The sequence below is a fragment of the Sturnus vulgaris genome, chromosome 3 (genome assembly GCF_052056855.1).
Source record: "Sturnus vulgaris isolate bStuVul1 chromosome 3, bStuVul1.hap1, whole genome shotgun sequence".
Taxonomy (NCBI): Eukaryota; Metazoa; Chordata; class Aves; order Passeriformes; family Sturnidae; genus Sturnus; species Sturnus vulgaris.
This window is the reverse complement of record NC_142245.1, coordinates 50,786,910-50,804,970: the sequence shown is the minus strand read 5'-3', so window position 1 is coordinate 50,804,970 and position 18,061 is coordinate 50,786,910. Positions and strand designations below refer to the sequence as shown.

At 39.9% G+C, this 18,061-nt stretch overlaps 1 protein-coding gene across 5 annotated transcripts in view; it reads left to right on the top strand.

Annotated features, from left to right (window-relative positions):
* UTRN (utrophin) overlaps positions 1-18,061 on the top strand; it is a 344,257-nt gene that overhangs the window by 16,255 nt on the left and 309,941 nt on the right. For 4 of the 5 annotated variants that reach the window (XM_014879020.2, XM_014879022.2, XM_014879019.2 and 1 more), the window contains exon 1: positions 17,484-17,592. The exons of the other annotated variant lie outside the window; for it this stretch is intronic. In XM_014879020.2, the coding sequence (XP_014734506.1) occupies positions 17,499-17,592 (94 nt within the window). In that variant the 5' untranslated portion in view covers positions 17,484-17,498. Of the gene's footprint in view, positions 1-17,483; positions 17,593-18,061 lie in introns of those variants that run through there. 5 annotated transcript variants of the gene reach the window in all.

Here is an 18,061-nt window from a genome sequence, read left to right as displayed (position 1 = left end):
AATAATCTGCTGTGTATTTAAATCTGTATAGTGTAAATAAGTAACCTGTTGCTCTAAAATTCAAGTGCAAAGGTAGTGCCCTGCACTTTTTGCAAACTGGTCTAATTATATCTCAGTAATGAAGGGCAGTGTATTAATACAAAGTGAGATAATTTCTTTGCTAGAACCTTACCAAGACTTGATTCAATAATTGTAATTTCTTTTTACTATAAGTAGAACTAGTTAAATATGTTCTCTCAACTTTAAATAATTTGTCAAGTCCTACTTCAAGTTTCCTTCTGCAGAATAAACAACTAAATTAAATATGAATAACCACATATTTAATTTTGAAGATTATTTTAAATTCCTGTTCAAGTAAGAATATATATGTGAGACTACTTTTAAAATGACATCCTTAAGGAAAATATACTTGTTTAATGTAAAACTAGGTTAAATAAGGGTCCAAAATATCACCTTGACCTTGAGTTCTTTGTTTTCTTAAATGACAAATTATCCTCTTGAAACAGGTGAAAAATGTGACAAAATCTAGTCTTACTTGTTTTTTTTCCCTTCATGCCTACTTCTGCCTCAGACTGTTTCTGTTTAGTGTAAAACAATCCTGTTTGTTCCTAAACTCATTTTACCTTTGTTATTTGGTCATCAGCTGTGGAGGATAGAGTTGGATATTCTTAGGCTTGTTTAACTTCCCTTCTTAGCTGAGATGTGACCTGGTGAGCTCTTGTGATAGCTTTTCAGTGGTTTTGCCAGTATTTGAGGGATACATGAAGTAGAGCTTGGTCACCTTTCTCTCTGTCCTCTTGCAACTATTGATATAGAAACTCATTCTGACATGAATTTTTCAGGCCTGTCTTGGACTGTTGGGTAAAAAATGTGGAAGCAGTAGGAAAAGGAAACTTTATTCTTTATGTACAAGGAAATTTTGGGGGTAGGCAAATATCAAAGGATAAGTGTCCTTGGAGTGACCAAGATGGCTTACTTTCTTCTTGGGATTTTTTCATCCTGTCTTGGTAGAACTTTGTTGCCTGGCCTTGCATCTCCACCCCAGGGCAGAGCATGACTCTAGCTAAGTAAGCATGGATGTGACTGTGTAGTTACAGAGGAGCGTGTTCTCTTCTGGGCAGATATTCAGGAATATCTTTGAATATTTATATGGTGAATTAACACTGTAGTGTAGAGGAGGTTTGGCAGAAAAATCTTTGAGGATCTTGCAAGTTGCTGCATGCAAAGTTAGTGGTTTCTTTGCATAAGCACATATTGAAAAAACCCAAATGGCACATCTAAAATGTGCTGAGTAAGGGTGCTGAGAGTTGAACCTGGCAATATATGATTTTTGCAAAGGCATCTTGCTTTGAATTGTCATTTATTCAATGAAACCTTTATTTTAAAAATTGCTTATACAAGGGGAAAGCTTTGTACCTCCTCTAATGGGTATCTAAATTTTACTGAAATTGACATAATTTAATTATGCAGACTTTAATAAAGATTTTTCATAAATTGCAAGTTAACCTCAGGTTTGATAAATCTGCTGGTCCTTCTCAGTTGTTATTTACATTAATTTGGTGTAGTAGGAAAGGTTCTCATTGTTCAGTTGAAGCAAAATCCTTAATTTTATGGAGAGATGGAAGAGTGTTTGCTTCCTTTCCTCAATTTTTCCAAGCTGGTTTTTCTTTTAAAATGGCCTTGTTCTTTGGTTGCAACCTGAAGAACAAGGAGAGGTACCCTATGTTGGGGATCAGGAATAATTTCCTTTGAAGAAATTTGACAAATTTAGAAGAGCAGTGGAGATCATAAAAGTCAGAACAACCAGGCTAGTTTAGAAATTGCTCTATTTACAGCAGCCATGGCATTACCAGGGAGAATTCTTCAGCTGGGCTTGGACAGAATAATTTCAGTTTAGCACCCACCTCAGCTCTTCCATGCAGGGGTCACACCTGACCCACTGCTTCACTTCACCCACCACAGGATATGTTGCAGGTAACTTAGGGGCACAGCAGTGAGCTCCATGAAGTGCCAGTGTGCAACGTAAGGTGAGGGAGAAATTATCCATGTGAATCTGTTCATGTGGGAAGATAAGGTTAAACTTAACCATCTGCAGGCAATTAAAATTCATGACAGAAGGTCAGGATATTATACTCTCTGCTAGTCACTTCATTAACTAGACCTATGCAAATATAACATGGTCTGTTAAAATTTAACCCCAAGAGATGACTTCTTGCAAGAAAATCGGTGTTGATACATAGAAATGGGGAGTAGGTGGAAATGCTGAAATACTGTAGACACCTCTTTCAGTTTAGTATAAAAAGACAGTGGTTGAGAAAAGGCAGTTTCTACACATAATGCACACAGTATTTAGTAAGCAGTTGTGTCTAGTAGATATTGGTTGATGGAACTGCCTGATATAAATTGTCCTTGTAGTGTGTTTTTGAATGCTTGCTAATAAATTTAGATCCCCTTTACTAATTAAGAATACACTTGATTTCTCTTGTAGCTAAATCTAATCTAAGTACTGTATTTCAGCATGGCTAGGTGTTGTTTGGTTGTTGTTTTGTTTTTTTTTTTTAACTGAAATGTGGTATTCATCCATCCCTCTGCTACTTTGTCCTTCATTTTCCCTAGTTATTTCTTATTGTTATTTCTGTTGAGAGATGGTAAGAATAAAGAAGCAGCTGTAACTCCCCATGTGCTTAGTTTTCCTGAACTTGGTTCCCAGTAGTGGTGTCTTGGACCAGTGGAGCCCTCTAAAAATCTTTGTTTCACTTTGACGCAGTCTGTCTGTAGTGCCAACTGCTTGTAATAGTTCGTCTTTTCTGTTACCATGTTGAGTACTGTGTCTTGGGTTTGTTCAGTGAATGACTGAGTATTTCACAGGCTTAATATTTTTCTTGATTTTCAGCTTGTATTCTGCCTAACATCAGAGCCACATTATCAAAGAGAGCTTTTATCCTGTTAGGGCAGCATGTTCTTAAGGATGGATATCCAGATGAAATTTGAAGTGGTAAAGGCCTCTTTATACTATAGTTTTGGGTCACTGTATTACAATGGTAACTATCAATTATTAAGGTATCTGCACATGAGACCTATTTATACTGCAGAACAGTGGGATTTTTTTTTCCTTTGCTCTTAATCAGAAGGAAAAACTAAAATTTGTCTCACCTTTGTCATTCTTCAGCACTGTGGATCTTAGCAGACCTTAGACTTGATAGATTAATGTTACATTTGGAGTGTCCATAACCCAGATCTGTGCATTTTTCAGGGGAAATATCAAAAACATCCAGGAAGGTCAGCCTTGATCTTTAGCACTATAGCCTAGTCTTCTTTAAGAAAACAAAATTGTAAAAGAATACAAACAAAAAAGCTTACCCTGACTTCCTTTTCCTTTCTCTGTTTTCTCACTGCAGATGTGGAATAATGTCTTCAAAACTGAAAAAAGGCAGAGCTTTCAAAGACTAGTATGTTCCCATACTTTGCTTTTTCGTTATGACTAGTCACTAGTTAGGTAGGTGTCACTTGTGACTGACAGTGAGAGAAAGGCAACCAGATTTCTCCTGAGTGGCAGTAATGGCTCAAATAAAATACTGAATACTAAATATATTATTTGGGGATTAGCAAGGTGATTATATGTACCCACTGAAGTTACTGTAAGGGTTAGGGAATAGAGATGGTAGAGTTCCAAGGGAAAAAAAACCCCACTGTTTCTCAAAAAAACCGTTTCATGAGGTTCAGCCCTCGGGGAAGGACATATTTTCAACTGCTCCTGTCTCTACCCCTCCCCCTCATAAAGTGAATGGTAAAGTAAATAGAAATGTAATTATGCACTTTCTGGCTTGGATATTTCTTCCTGCTATACAAAAGCACAGCCACAAGCTAAGGCAGTGGTTTTTAAGTGATGGAACAAGATGTGATGGGGATGGGTTTTTGTCATATTTGTTGTGTATACTCTAAGATAAGAGAGGAGGACTGTGTAGCTGTATATGCCTATGCACACTTATGTATGCATAGACCTCTATCTACTTTCCCCTTCTAGGACGTGTTTAGAGCTCGTTATATTCCTGGGAAATTATGCAGCCTTTTCAAGTTGAGGATAATTATACAACAGTGTGTGGATCTGAGATTGTTAGAAGTGTGCCTTTAAAGAGGTGTTTCCAGTTAGTTGCTTGGGAGTATGGTAAATCCTCAGTTCATACTAAAGTGTGTATCCATCACATGCTGGGGTGGGAATTCTTGCAACCCACACTGACCACCCCGAGTTGTCCCCAGCCAACAAAGGTGCCTTGGAGGAGAACAAGTGTGTGTGTGCACATGTGGGAATACATCACTGACATGACTAGGCCACTCTTAAGGGATGGGTTTATTTCCTTGTCACATCCAGGCTGTGTGGGGCGCTCCTGGGTGTTTGGGATATAGAGGATAACTCTTAAAAACCTTGAGTGATAACAATTACTAGAAACATGGTGATTTGTAATTTTTTTTAAGATAAGAATTGGTGTATGTTGTCCTAAAATCTTTGGATTTTTTGAATGGTATTTCTCTAGGTTGTGACTGGAATAATTTTCTCCAGGATGAACAAATGTCATGTGGACTATATGTATTTTTGCATATTCAATTTTTTTTGAAACAATGCCAAAACTGAGCTAAAGGTGAATCTTCTGACTCAACCAGTAAAAGGTTTTTAAGGGACAGAGACATTCAGAACTGAAGTGACAGACAGAGGACATGCTTGCTGCTTCATGAGATCAGAGACTTCATATAGTAAATACAGAAAAAGTGCATCTCAGGCAAACAACTGAGGGAATTCAGCCTATGTGTGATAAAATTTATTACTACTTCTCTTTTGTTTCCCTTCCATCCCCAATCCGCCCTCTTTTCTGATCAGCTCTGATGTCTCAAATGAGAAGCAATCTCAAACACTTCTCACAACTGTTTATGGATGTTGAGCTCAACTACTCTGCATGTTTGACTCCCAAGGTTTCTCATGAGTATCTTCTTTTTCTGACATCTGTCAGTTTCTCCAATATATGTAGTGTCTCAATATTGGCATTTGGGCTCTGAAAATGCAGGTAGATTCACTGCTTCCTTCTAACTCTGCTGGAGAAAAGCTGGTACTTTTGTTGTTTTTTCTTTTTTCACTTGGCCCCAGGTGTGCTAAGGCTGTCCTGCTAGTCAGCGTCTGAATTTGGCAACTTGTGGCTATATTTTCCTGTCTTTCTGTTTGCTTGTCTCCTTCTTTGTCTGTGTACTTGTGTATGCAACTGTGAAAGTTGTGCTTGAATAGCTCCACTGAATGAAGAGTGATAGTGGTGGTTTTGGGAACTTGCTGGAAAATTTTAGTTTCACTCTCAGTAAGAGGTCCCCACCCAGCTGGGGAGGTTTCTGCGGTTCTGTGCTGGTGACTGCCCTGGGCTTGTTCCTGTGACCTTGGCTTTGTGGAAGTAAAAACTTAACTCAGCCTGTCAAGTGTCACATATATAGTTTCCTTGTGGTTTTATACTGTGTTGGGATTTCACCACCATCTGCCCAACTTCTTAGACTTTTTAAGCATTTTAGAGATAATGGTTTGATTTTTTTTTTTTTTTTGTTCCATTTCCTGCGTGAATTGTTCATAAATCACAGTCAAAGGTCTGTCAATAATTTGTTAATGCAAACATGAGACACATGGTCCTACTCTGCCCAGCTCCACTTTCATAGTGGATTTTGTATCCAGACATAAGGGATGTATATCATGTGGTGTGATTCTTGGGGTGTGCTGGGCAGGAGTTGGACTCAATGATCATGATGTGTTCCTTCCAACTCAGCAGATTCTATGATATATCTTCCCACACCAGGTGTCATTTGCTACTTTTTGCACTGTTGCAGTGCCGGAAAAGGAGGAGAGATGAATTATAGAGGGCTAAACTCTGTGCAGTGCTTAGCTGGAAGGTACTTGGGGCTAGAGTGGTGCCTTCAAAAGATTATTCGAGTACGTGGAGCTTGGCAATGCCTATTCTTGAACCTGGGTTGTGTTAAAAATCATGTGGGTTATTCCAATATAATTTTGGGAACTTATGTTCAGTTTGACAGTGCTGAAACACTTTTGCTGCATTTCTGTGAAGTTGTTGTAGATGAGAGGACTGTTTTGTACTTGCAATGTTTACCAAGCCTTTCTAACATTATCCTGATTTGTGGTGGCTTTTTTCTTTTTCTATGCTGATAGAGCACTCTTTAGAGTGGAATGCAATATATGTTAAATTTTTTTACATATAATGAAGGAAATTTGCATTTCATAGTGGTATTAGCCATGAAACTTAATTATAAAATTTGACCATTTTATCTTCAGAGTAAAGCCTGGCTGAAGAAGTGAAATTTCTGATGTTTTCAGGAGCCCTTTATAATTTCTGTAACCAGTGGGCTGGATTGGAATCGCTCACCTTCTCTATTTCTACTTCCCAACCTCTGCACTGTTCTGGGATTGCTCCTGCTGTTGGGACCTTTTTGCTCCCCAGCAGCTGCAGAACCTAAACATGCCTTGTATGTTTCCAAATCATAACAAATCTCTTGGCTCTTCTGTTTTGTTATAGAAGATGGTGTTTAGGGGAGGGGAAAAACCTACCAAAAGAACCCATTGATCTGTTCACTGTCTATAATCCATTCCTGGGTTTTGAGGGACAGGTGGGCTGTAGGATTGGTTGTGGCCAGATGCCATGGCTAAGAAATGAAGCATGAGGAATTCCTTCCTATCATCCCTGCTGCCCTGGCATGGCTTCCCAGCAAACTTCCTGGTCTTAGTTGGGAAATAGGTTGTTGGTGAGACTGGTTTTCTGAAGCAGTGAAATAAATAGCAAACCAACTATGACACAGGAGTCCTCTTGGTGTTTTTGGCCAGAATGGGTGGTACAGTGTGTGGGGAACTGAATGAATGGTTATGATGGGAACCGAGAGGAGCTCCAGCTGTTCCCATGGTAGCCACGAAGTTCTTGCTGTCTGCAGTTGGATGTGTATCCTTGTACTGTCCTATTTCTTTACCAATTACTGAAATACAGAGGCTGAAGTGTCTTGGAGCAATTCCTCCTAATTCCTGGAGGAGGCAACAAGGGCTGGGGTAGGCCCTGGGAGCTTCTCCTGTCGTGTTTGTCAGATGGAGGTAGCAAAGCTCCCTGGCTGAGCTGGGCTTAGTTGGAAGCCTGGTTCTGGGGATCTGTAAGTCATGGTCCAGCTAGTAACTAAACTACCATCATAAGGACATCTGATGGAGTTAGATTTCTTGTGATAATGTTTCTCTCCTCTCTCGCCATGTCTACTTGTTCCTGCTTTTGTGTCCTGGTGGGAGAATTTTGATGGTTGCATCTGATGCTGACATGTCCTGTTCTCTGCCGCTTCTTTGTCCCAGTTGCCTCATCTTGGATGCATGTTTTCTATGCAGTATTGGTAGGGATTTATGCTTACTTCACTGGGATTGTACTGGAGGCAATGCAGTGAACTGGCCTGCCTCATTGATTTTTGACCCTCCTGACAGAGAGTCAGAAGACTGATGAACAGTTGTGTAGATCAGGGTAGAACAAGGGAAGGAAGATAAAGGTAATTATGGTGGAATAGGAGGTACAAAATTGTTAGTGTGATAGCACCTGATGATCGTGTGGGAGTGAGAAGACTGAACGAAATGTCCTGTGATTTGCTTTGAGAGCTGATCATCTGTTTTTCTTAACAGTAGTGGGGTTTTGATAATTTACAGGAAGAGTAAATGAGTGTTTGGAGGCAAGTAAGGAGAAAGATAGGTGGTGGAAATCTGCAGGGCTGGGGAAGTTAGAGTATAAAAGTAAACTTCTGAAAACCCCTGGGTAATGCAGTTTCTTGACTGTTGTGATCATATAGCTGCATTTACACTAGAGCTGTTGTTCAGTGACCTAGAGTCTCACATGCACTTAGTAGCACAAGTTCCCAGAAAGGTAGGTTGTGGCAGGTTGTTTTTAAATAGCATCACAAATATTTTAATTGCGTCTCTATGAAGTTCTGTTTCTGAACCTTGACAGTTATATCCTAAACTGCCTTGCTTATCTCATAGTGTCAGCTGTTAAGATCTTTATTCTGTGAATCCCCCCTTTCAAACCATATTTATGAAGATATGTAATAGAGGTTTATATTTTTTTTTCTGCGGCTGACATGAAATACTTGTGGCAAACCTTGTTATGGGGAGGAGAATGTGTGAGAATGTCGTGATTTAAAATTAAACAAAGTCACCTACAAGCAGATTAAAGAAAACAAACAGTATCAATGCTGTGGTTATGCTATAAAGTAAAACAAAAAACCAAAAAACCCCGCCTACCAAACCAAGCAGCAGTGAAGTTTCACAATGCTTTGTTCATGGAATTGTCTTAAACCAGTCCAGTTAAAGTGAGGGAATGGCACATAAATAGGAAAGTTTATATGACAGTGTTAACTGTGAGAATACTACAGTTATGTATTTGATTGGTAATGAAGCCATTATATTTGGTTGAATATAAGTATTATAGAGAAGTGCTCAAATCTAGGGCAAGTTGAAAGCCCTAGATAAAGACGCACACTCATGTTTGAGTAAACTGCAACTGCTATACAATTTGTTTGAGTTTTGTTGTCCATCTCTTTTATTGATACTGGAGTTTTACCAACCTATAAAGAATTTTTTTTTTTAAGGAGACCTGTGAACAAGTTTAATGCAACTTGCTTCAATATTAACTTGTGAAGTTGTAGTGATTTTTGCCTGGATGTCTTGGCAGGCCTGCAGAGAGAAACAAGGCTTGCTTTTCAGTAGCAACTTGCTGCTCAAGCAGGAGGAGTTAAATTAGTAAGAAAATAACCCTATGTTAGAACCTATTCAGTGTTTAGTAGCAGCAACAAAAGCAAGCAGTGTAGTAGGAAAGACAAGGCAACACAAGGAGCAAACTGGTAAACGCATGCCATTTAGATCACTTTGCTTCCTGTGCTAGAGAGACTGGGGGGTTATAAAAGCTCATCTGCTAAATGGAGTGAGGGTCTTGAATACTCAGGATGGTGTGTGGTGTCTCAGGATCTCAGTCTGTCCACTTCGGTGTAAACTTTTGTTCAAAGGTGCTTATATTACATACTCACATTCTCATTGTGAGTATAGCCATGATATAAATATTTTTGAAATACATGAAAACAGTGATTGTTTACTTAAACACTAAAATTCAAAGGGAAAAAAGAGCAATTATTAAAGGCTTGAGCCGTAAAATATTTTTGTTAAAGTATCGTGAAATTTTACTGAGCCAGTTGTAAGGCTGTTGCAGGCCATGTCAGATGGCTTCATGACCAGTAGTGCAAAATGGGGGTGTGAAATGAACAGCTGAAAAGTTGCTGTTCAAACCATGGATGAGACTACCTGCTCACATTTCGAGGTGTGATGCTTCAGTGAGGTGACAAATAATGTTATTACTATAGTGTGTGCATCTATTTTTAACCCTTTTAAATTTGAAATTGTTTTAAAATCAGCTAGTAAACATGTATATTGTTGACATTCAATATTTATGTGGGAATTCTGTGCTGAATCTGTTGCATTACAATAATTGTGAAGGAGCAGTTGTGTTTTAGGGCTTCATTTGTCTGGCTTAGGAATGTGTATGATTTGCCAGTCTTGCATATAAAGACTTTTTAGAATATACTGTACGTGTGCCCTCTATTTCAACCTTCACATGATTTAGGCTTTAAATCCAGCTAACACTTGCTTATGGACAAAAACCATGATGGTGTGGTAGCAAGGAGTGGAGTTGGTTGTTGTGCCACAGTACTCTGAGAGGCACAGATGGATATTTTGAGATGGGTACCATGTGATTGCAGGGTAACTTCTGCACAGTGTTTGCTGGGTTTGCTTACAAGTTTTCTGAGAGTTTTATTATCATATCTTAGTGGGTGGTGGCATTTGAAGAATAAAAGAATGCAATCCTTCTGTCCAGTGGAGCTTTGGTAATTACTCCTCTGCACACTTGAGCTTAAATAACTGAGCCCAGTGTTTTCCATTTGACCTGGCAGAAGCCTGCAAAGTATACACACAGAAAGCTTGCTGAAAATTTCTTGAAAACAAGTGAGGGTGTAAACATGCAATCTTTTGCTGGCTTGCAAAATTGAATCAGTTGCTGTCCCTCTGCTGCTTACCACTGCCTAGTCCTCTTTTCACCACATCTCTGCTAATTGTGGCTTGTGTGAGCTTTCCTTAGCTAGTATGGAGTTGAGTCAGGTGCCTATTAACCTAGCTATTACTTAGCCTTTTCAGACTGGGCTGCTTCCCAGTCTCTGCTTGGGAACCTGGACAGGTGGCTTGAGATAGATAGGTGTACATTCTGTCCCAAATAAAATGCACTATCATTTTCACTGCTGTTGGATCTCTGCTTATGTGTCTGTGTGGCATTACTGACAGAGACTTGAGGCTTTTTGATGTTTAGTTGTGCGAGTCTATTCTTCCTTTAGGTAATGGTTCAGTTGTGCCGTGTGCTTTGCCTTTTTTCCACGCTCCTTCCCAACTTCCCTGATACACAGAAATGCTGTGCTAAACTGAAGACCAGTCCCTCTGAGAGCTTTAACTCTCACTTCTGTGGCTATAAGAAAACAGGTTGATGTTGTTTGTTGCTTTGCTCTTGTTTCACTTTGCTAGTTGGCAGTGCAGTGGTTCTGTGTTGCCATAGCTGCTGTGTTCTTCTGTAAACGAACCTCAGCCTCAGAGTAGTTTATTAATCTGTTATTTTTCAAGTTCCAATAGGTTCAATATTTAACAAAGCACATGGTTTTACCTTATTTTTTTTTTCAATGCTAATTGGTGAGGGAAGAGAGAAAGAAGACCATTAATTTTAACAACAGTTTTAATGATGCACTTTTAGTACATGACAATTGATGCAATGATTTTTTTTAATACAGTCTTTGTGTAGAATATTATAATAGAATTATACTTACCAGAATGTCTGAGTGTTGGATTATCTGTTGAAATATGTTCTCTGATCTTGTTGAAGTCTTGATAACCTTAATCACACAAAGATTTGCAGTCAGTGGGAAAAGGTTGTCAATGCTAGGTAAGCTTTTAGCAGTGAGTGTAAATTTAACTATTGGGAGAAATTATCAAGAGGTATATTAAGTCTATATTAAGTTAACTGGAGGGTTTAAAGAGGGTTTAAACAGGAGTATGTTTTGTGTGGATTTTTCCCTCCTTTTGGTCAAGGAGTCTTTCATGAAAGCAAAGGCTTATACAGTGGCAGCAGTGTAGGTAATTCTAAGAGGGTTTTCTGTAGTTTAGAGAGTTTTACATTTTGGCTCTAGCATCATGCAGAAGGAATGGTGTGATGCTTGCCCTCATCAAGTTGGCTGCTCTAGGACTGTGGGCTGGGTGCCTGCACCTGAGCTGGGTGCTGTGTCACTCTGCTAAGTCCTGAACACCCAGTGCAGCCTTTCTGCACTGAGCTGAGTAGATGTGTTTTGGGTTGATCTTTCTTTTTTCCCTTTTTTGACTCTGATAACAGCAATGCTATTTCAGAAGGAGGGATATTTGCCTTGGGTCCTTGGCAGGAGACAGGCTTGTCCTCTGAGGAGTGGGGGAGTTTAACTGGAGATGTGTTTGTGTTGGACTTGACCAAGGTCCATAGGGAACAGACTTTGTTTTATTCTTCTTAGTCTTAGCATGCCTCTAATTCTAATAGTTTCTTACTGATTTTTAGCTCTCTGAACCAGGAAAAGACAGCCTGTTTAACTTGCGGAGCTCTCTATGGTATTCTTGTTCAAGGAAGGAATAATGAAACTTGGAGCTCCTAATGCAGACTTTCTGCAGATCTCTCTTTTCCAGGTGAGCAAAACTTTCCATCCCCAGCATGATAACTGGGAAGTCCAAAGAATTTTGTTAATAGTTCTGCAGAAAGCAGAGGAGGGACAATGCTGTCCCTCTTTGTCCTCCGTGGTTTTTTGTTGTAGGAAACCATGAATAGCATATGTTGTTGCAAGCAGGAAGGGAAGTAGACTGTCTGGGTGGAAGAAATCGATCACTTAATTTTAACAAGAATGGTTATGTGTATACTCATTGCCAGTTTAAAAATAAATAGTGTGTTCTAAATGGTGCAACTGAAGAATTAATGTCTCAGAAGATGCTGTCTCATCACCCATACTTTGTTACAGGGCATTAAAAAAAGGAAGACCAAACTTTGAGATCTTTGGAGTTGCAGTGTTGGTGGAACTCTGCTGACCATGAATGTGGTCATTAGCCAGGGTGTGCCACTCTTGAAATGTGCCTGTGAATGTATTTAATGGTGATTATGCTTCCTCACTATGGTAGGAGATAGGTTTTAGCTTTTAGGATGAAGGTTGTGGTTGCAGCCCTAGCTTGCAGAGTTGAAGGCCTGAAGAATTGGGTAAGTGGAGAAATGTGCTTGCTCCAGAGTTCCTCCCCAGGCTTTTTGATATGTTTTCCTTCTGCCCAGCTTGAGGCAGACACCAATGCACAGTCCTGTGGAGTCTGGATGGGAAAAGCCAGAAGAGTTTGAACATAATCTGTCAGAAGATACTTTCTAAGGAAAAACCCTGTGGGATTTACAAGGAAGCTTTGAGATGTTTATGTTCTTGGAGGTACAAACAGACATTTACAAAATGAGTGACAGGAGAGTGTACAAGTAAATTATTTATATGCTTGCCTAAACCATTGCTTCCAAAGCTTTGGATTGTGTCCTGGCATATGAAGGACAGAGGAACGAGATGGTTTTTTGGAAGCAGTGCCTTTTCCTGCAGCAGTCTCTGATGTTGTGAGGTATACTGAGGGCAGTTGCCTGTCCTTGATGGGGTTGCTCACCAGCAGCTCTTACAGCTGCTTGGCCACGGGCTTGAACCCAGTCTGTCCCACTTCAGCAGGGCAAGCGGTTTTGAAAACTGCAAACCACCAGGATTGCTTGTTGGAGGAGCTGGGGGAGCCCAAGTGATGGCCCCTCTCCTATGCCTGGGCCTGCATGTTGTCACTCAGGGCTCAGTGCCTGGACTTCTGCTGAAATACATGTTACACCCCAGCATATGAGCACATAAGTGTTGAGCAGTGCATCTCTGATGGATTCATTGGGATTTGTTTTATAAAGGTACCTGTGAATGGGCAGGATCCTTGTTTTGGAAGGTGTGCTCAGCATTAAGTGAGAAGCAAAATGCAGAAGGCCCCTACTTTTCCTGTGGACCTCATTTCAGTTCTCTGAGTTGCTATAAACACATGGCCCAGGATGTTTTGTGAAAGGCAGGTACTGTTTGGATGTGGTTGGGTTTTACAGGTGTGATTATAACATAAACAATGCTTTTGGAAGATTAATGTGCTCCACAGATTTTCTCAGTATTTGCATTCCCTTTTATGAAAGGAATGTCAAAAAAGACTAAAATTATGGTGATTCTTGAAAGACATTACAATTTATGTACAATCGCTACTATTATTTCTTTTGCAGGATGAGTCAGTTATTTGTGGCACCCACAGACCTGCTGTTTTATGAGACCTATGTGTCAAGTGCCTGAAGTGCTGTGTGCTGGAAGGGTTTGTGTTGGAGCTGCCTGTGAGAGCACAGAGAGGATATCTCTGTGTGTTATCTGTACTGCAGTGCTCCACTAGCTGCCACACACTCTGTTCCTCTTCCACAGTAGAGAGGGCATTTACTGTATTGCAAATTTTCATTTTAGTAGAAAGCTTTATGCTGACATGAACCTGGCTGAGTGAAGTGAGGTTTCAATAGAAATGCTAAAAATCCATTGTTCTCCATCTGAAGTTGCTGGTGCTGTGGGTTTCCTGGAAGTAGGGGTCAAACTAGTATCTAGTTTTCATCAAAATGCAACAGGCATTTGAAACATTACTTTCTGTTCAAGTTCCTTAGCATCTCCTTAGAAGATCTTATTTGCTTGCTGAAGCAAATGTTGCATGCCTTCTAATTCACATCGTATTTGGCAGGCCAGCAAGAAAGTTTGTCTGGTTGTTGTGGTGAAATAAAACATTCTGAACAAAATTATGGGATGTTAATCCCACAGCATGAGAAGCTTTTAGCCAGATGTTCATAATAGCAGTATTATAAAGGGTAGGACTAGACAGGTAGCACAGGAACCTTGAGAAAGGCTGAGCTTCCCCTCTAGGAAAATTCTTGGCTTGCTTGGCTCTCACCTTGGAGAAGGAAGTTGAAGGAGGAACTCTGTACCTCCTTGTTCTGCTCCCATAAGAAGTCTCTTAGATTTGTTTTTTCCTCTGCTGTGAACCCAAGCCTTTCTTGGACTTGTATGGAAGAGTGGAAGTTCAGAGCAGGGCTACCTAAGGCCTCCTTGGAAGACAGCTGGAAGGAGGCAGACTGTGAAAAAGAAGCCAGTTTCCTCTTCTCAGAGTCAAGGCATTCAAGGCTCTTGGAAGGCTCCCAGAAGGCAAAGAAGAAATGGAAACCAATCTCATTATAGATTGTCTTGCATGCAGGCGAGTTTTATAATTAAAGGATGTTGCCCTCTGTTCCCATTGTTGTTTGCCTCTGTGAACTTTAATTTTTTTCTGAACCCAGTGCTGACTGTGTATATGCTGGGGCTGTGATAGAACTCACCTTCAAATGAATGGGTACAGTTATCTGAGTTTTTTCCCCTCTTTTTTTTTTCCTTTTCTGCTCACCTCTAGGTGCTTTTTTGCTTTCCCGTTCCCTGCTGTGTGAACTGAGCTATGGATGAGTAGTGTTTCACATATGAAGTGTAGCATTCAGACCTACTCTTCCACAAAAGCTGAATTGTCATCCAAGCTCCAGTCCTTCTGAAAACTGTTGTCATGTTTTGAGTGTAGCCTTGTTCTTCATGCTTTGTAATACATGGGCAAGCATAAAAAGACATGATTTCTACTTACTAGGCTTCTAGTTAGGCTTCCCTCCACTTCTGTCTTCCCACAGTAGTTTCAGCTGGTCTGTTCGGCTGGTCTTTTCTATCATACGTGATAAGAAGTCTAGGCAGCCAGCCAGCTGCTGTGGAACTATAATAGGGCCAGTGGCATGTACAAAATTTGATTACTGCTGTCAACACCAGAGAGAATAGAAGAGAGCACGTACTCCAGTCAGAGAGCTACTAAATAAATGGCCTGTTGAATTCAGTAGTAGAGACAAGACCATCTTCCTTCTAATGAATGAAGTGGTTTATGGGTAGAGGGTATACTAGTATGTTGAGCTCTGGAGTTAGGTTAAAAATATTTTTAAAAAGTCTTCCTTTGCCTTCTTCAAAGATTACTTTGACCAGAAGTTTCTATTTTTCTTCTGTTTATCTGGTCTTGCAGTTAATGTATGGATTTCACACCCAATACTTCAGATATTCACGGAGGCCGTGGTTTCACTTTTAAAATTTAGCTTAAAAATATTCCTGCCATCCTAAAGGTAACTTCTTTGCAGATAGAATTACTAGCATGAAATAGGTTCTGATATGAACCTATCTCCATTTAGGCAAGAGATATTTATTTATTTATTTATTTAAATACAGTGCAACAACCCTCCTTCCCAGGTTAATAAATATTCATAGTGTATATTCTTATTGAAATATTGGATTTTTGAGGTAAAACCTGCTGTTAGATAAAAGTGGTTTCTCTCATGTTCATGGGGCAGCTGCTGATGGCAGGCAGAGCTTGAGAGCTGAGCTTCTCTGGAAGCTCTGGTGCATGAATGATTTACTCAGCTTTGCTAATAGCTTCACATTGAATGAAGTTCAAGGATGGAGTCAGACTAGTGTTTCCCTAACTGCTCTCACTGACTGCAGTCACTTTGTCCTTTGAGAAGTGGTAAACCCAGAAATGTTGTCACAAACTAGCTGACTCGTGAAACTTGTGTTTATTCTTTAGTCTTGCCAAGTGTGGGTGGGCCTTATTTTGGAGTGGCGAGGACTGAGGTAAGGTATTGGATACACAGGAGAGCATTCTTAGGGAATTCATACCAGTCTCATCAAAACTTGACAAAAGGAACACGTGGTGCTGTAAGACTTCTGGCATATGTGCAGGTCTGTCTGCTAATTCTCATCGTTTTCTTGGTGGAGTTGGCAGTGTCTTTTTGTTTCGTGTTTGGCAATTGCTTGGCACAGTAAGGTTTGTATCTGTGTTTACAAAATACATCCTTGTTTGTTTCTAAAATAAAAATCCTAGCTTTAAAACTTTTATTACCTTTCCACTTTGCTCTTGTTTGCACAGTTCACAGAAATGTTTGGATACAAATGTCTGATTTAGCCCCCTGAATGTATGGTTGTCTTTATTGATGGAAACAAAACTCCTTTTGTGTGAAGTCTTTCAGCCTTCAACTTAGAGGAATTCTTGAATTTGGGGAACAAACATCCAACCCACAAATTTAAGTAAGACCAACTTCTGTCTCACAAAAATTTAAAGAAAAATCTGATCTTGATTTCCCCCTCCTTCCTTCCTCTGAGTAGTGTCTGGGATGTGAGTAAACTGTTCTGACTTGATATCAGTGAAGAGAGGAGAGTTGTATCTAGAACATTTGTCTTATAGCATGATACAATGAGGCAGGCCAACAAATCAAACAGCTTCTGTCTTTCTGCCTTTGAAACCAATTCTGTGGTTTAGAATGCTCGGCTCTCGTTATAGTGCTTGTACTTACGTGTTATAGTTAATTTCTTCTTGCATTGCTTTGTTGTGACTATTGGAATTCTGTACAGTTCAGTATCCAAAAGTGTGGAGTGTCTTTCATAACCACAATATTTGGAGACCTCTTAATCTGATTATAATATTGGCAATAGGCTTTTGAAGACAGAGGGATTCAATCTGGTGGTAAGCACAGTTTAAAGGACCACTTGAAAATAACTCTGATCCTATCATAGCCTTGCGTTACCAACTTTCTGCTTTACTGTTCCTTGCTCTGTCTTGTTTGGAATTACTGCACAGTGGAGAAGGCATGCCTAATAAGAGTTTGTAATTTATGACTTGGAGGTTTATTTGTACAACTTCCTTTTTATGCTGTAATCTTACACTTAAAATTTCTGGTGCTTTTTTGAAAGGCCATTAAAAGATGTGGATGCTTACTTGGAAGAGTTGTTCTGGTTTTATGTTCTATTGAATGTGTGAAAAAAGTGTTATAGTGATACTGCAAACTTTTTACAGAGCAAATGCTAAAAATATTTAGGATTTTTTAAATGAATATGGTGTTTGACCAGAGAGTTGGATTTGAACAGAAAAGGAAAATTGTCATCAGCTTTCCTATTTTCAGTTTGTAGAATTTAACTCACCAGTTCTCGGAAAGCTGGAGTGTCCTCCTTTATTCGTAAGGAATAGCAAAGCAGCCTATTTGTCTGATTTTAAAGAGAAAAGAAATCTCAATTAGCTTGAAGTCTGTTACTTGCTAACATGTAACCTTTTTGAAGGTTTGTTTCCTGACTGGTTTTGTCAGCCACTGTGTGGCTGAATGTGTCAAACCCTCTGAGGAAAACGAGCTCTTCCCTCCCCCTTGAATCCCAGCATGCAGTTCTTGCGTGGGTACTAGCGTGTACTTCCTCTGCATCTTCACTTTCCTGTTATTCAAAGAGTGAGCTTGGTCATGAGCGCTCAAAAAGCCAAAAAAGTTGTGCGGAAAAAGTGCGAGGTTGCTGCTCCTCGGCATACTGACCAGCCGACCTGTTACACTCCACTGGGTGAGTGCTTCCCTGTGTTCTGAAGGCTGTGGTGGGATCCAGCCATGTGGGTCTTTTCTTATCTTCTACACCTGATGAAACCTGTTTTTCTTAACTTTGCGAAAGTTTATTTACTCTAACAGAGCAGGTCGTGGAAGGCATGGCAGGAAACAGAGCAGGGAAAGGCTGTTTTCTGTGGCACTGCTCCATTGCAAGTGTTGTGTGAGCTCTGGCTGCGTCACACCTGCAGCCGCAAGATCCTCTTGGTAGTACTTGTGTCGTGGGCTTCCCTTTCACCTACAACAGTGATGTGTCCATGACAGAAATTTTAACGTTGTTCTGTCTGATTGAAAGTCTTAATGTCCCCAGTTTTCTTAAACTATACATTAAAATTATGGTGATCTCAGCATTTGCTTGTTTTGATTCTTTACAGTGCTGCCTAGTGTGCCTTCTGTACTTTTGAATGTATAAACTTACAGCAGCTCCTTGA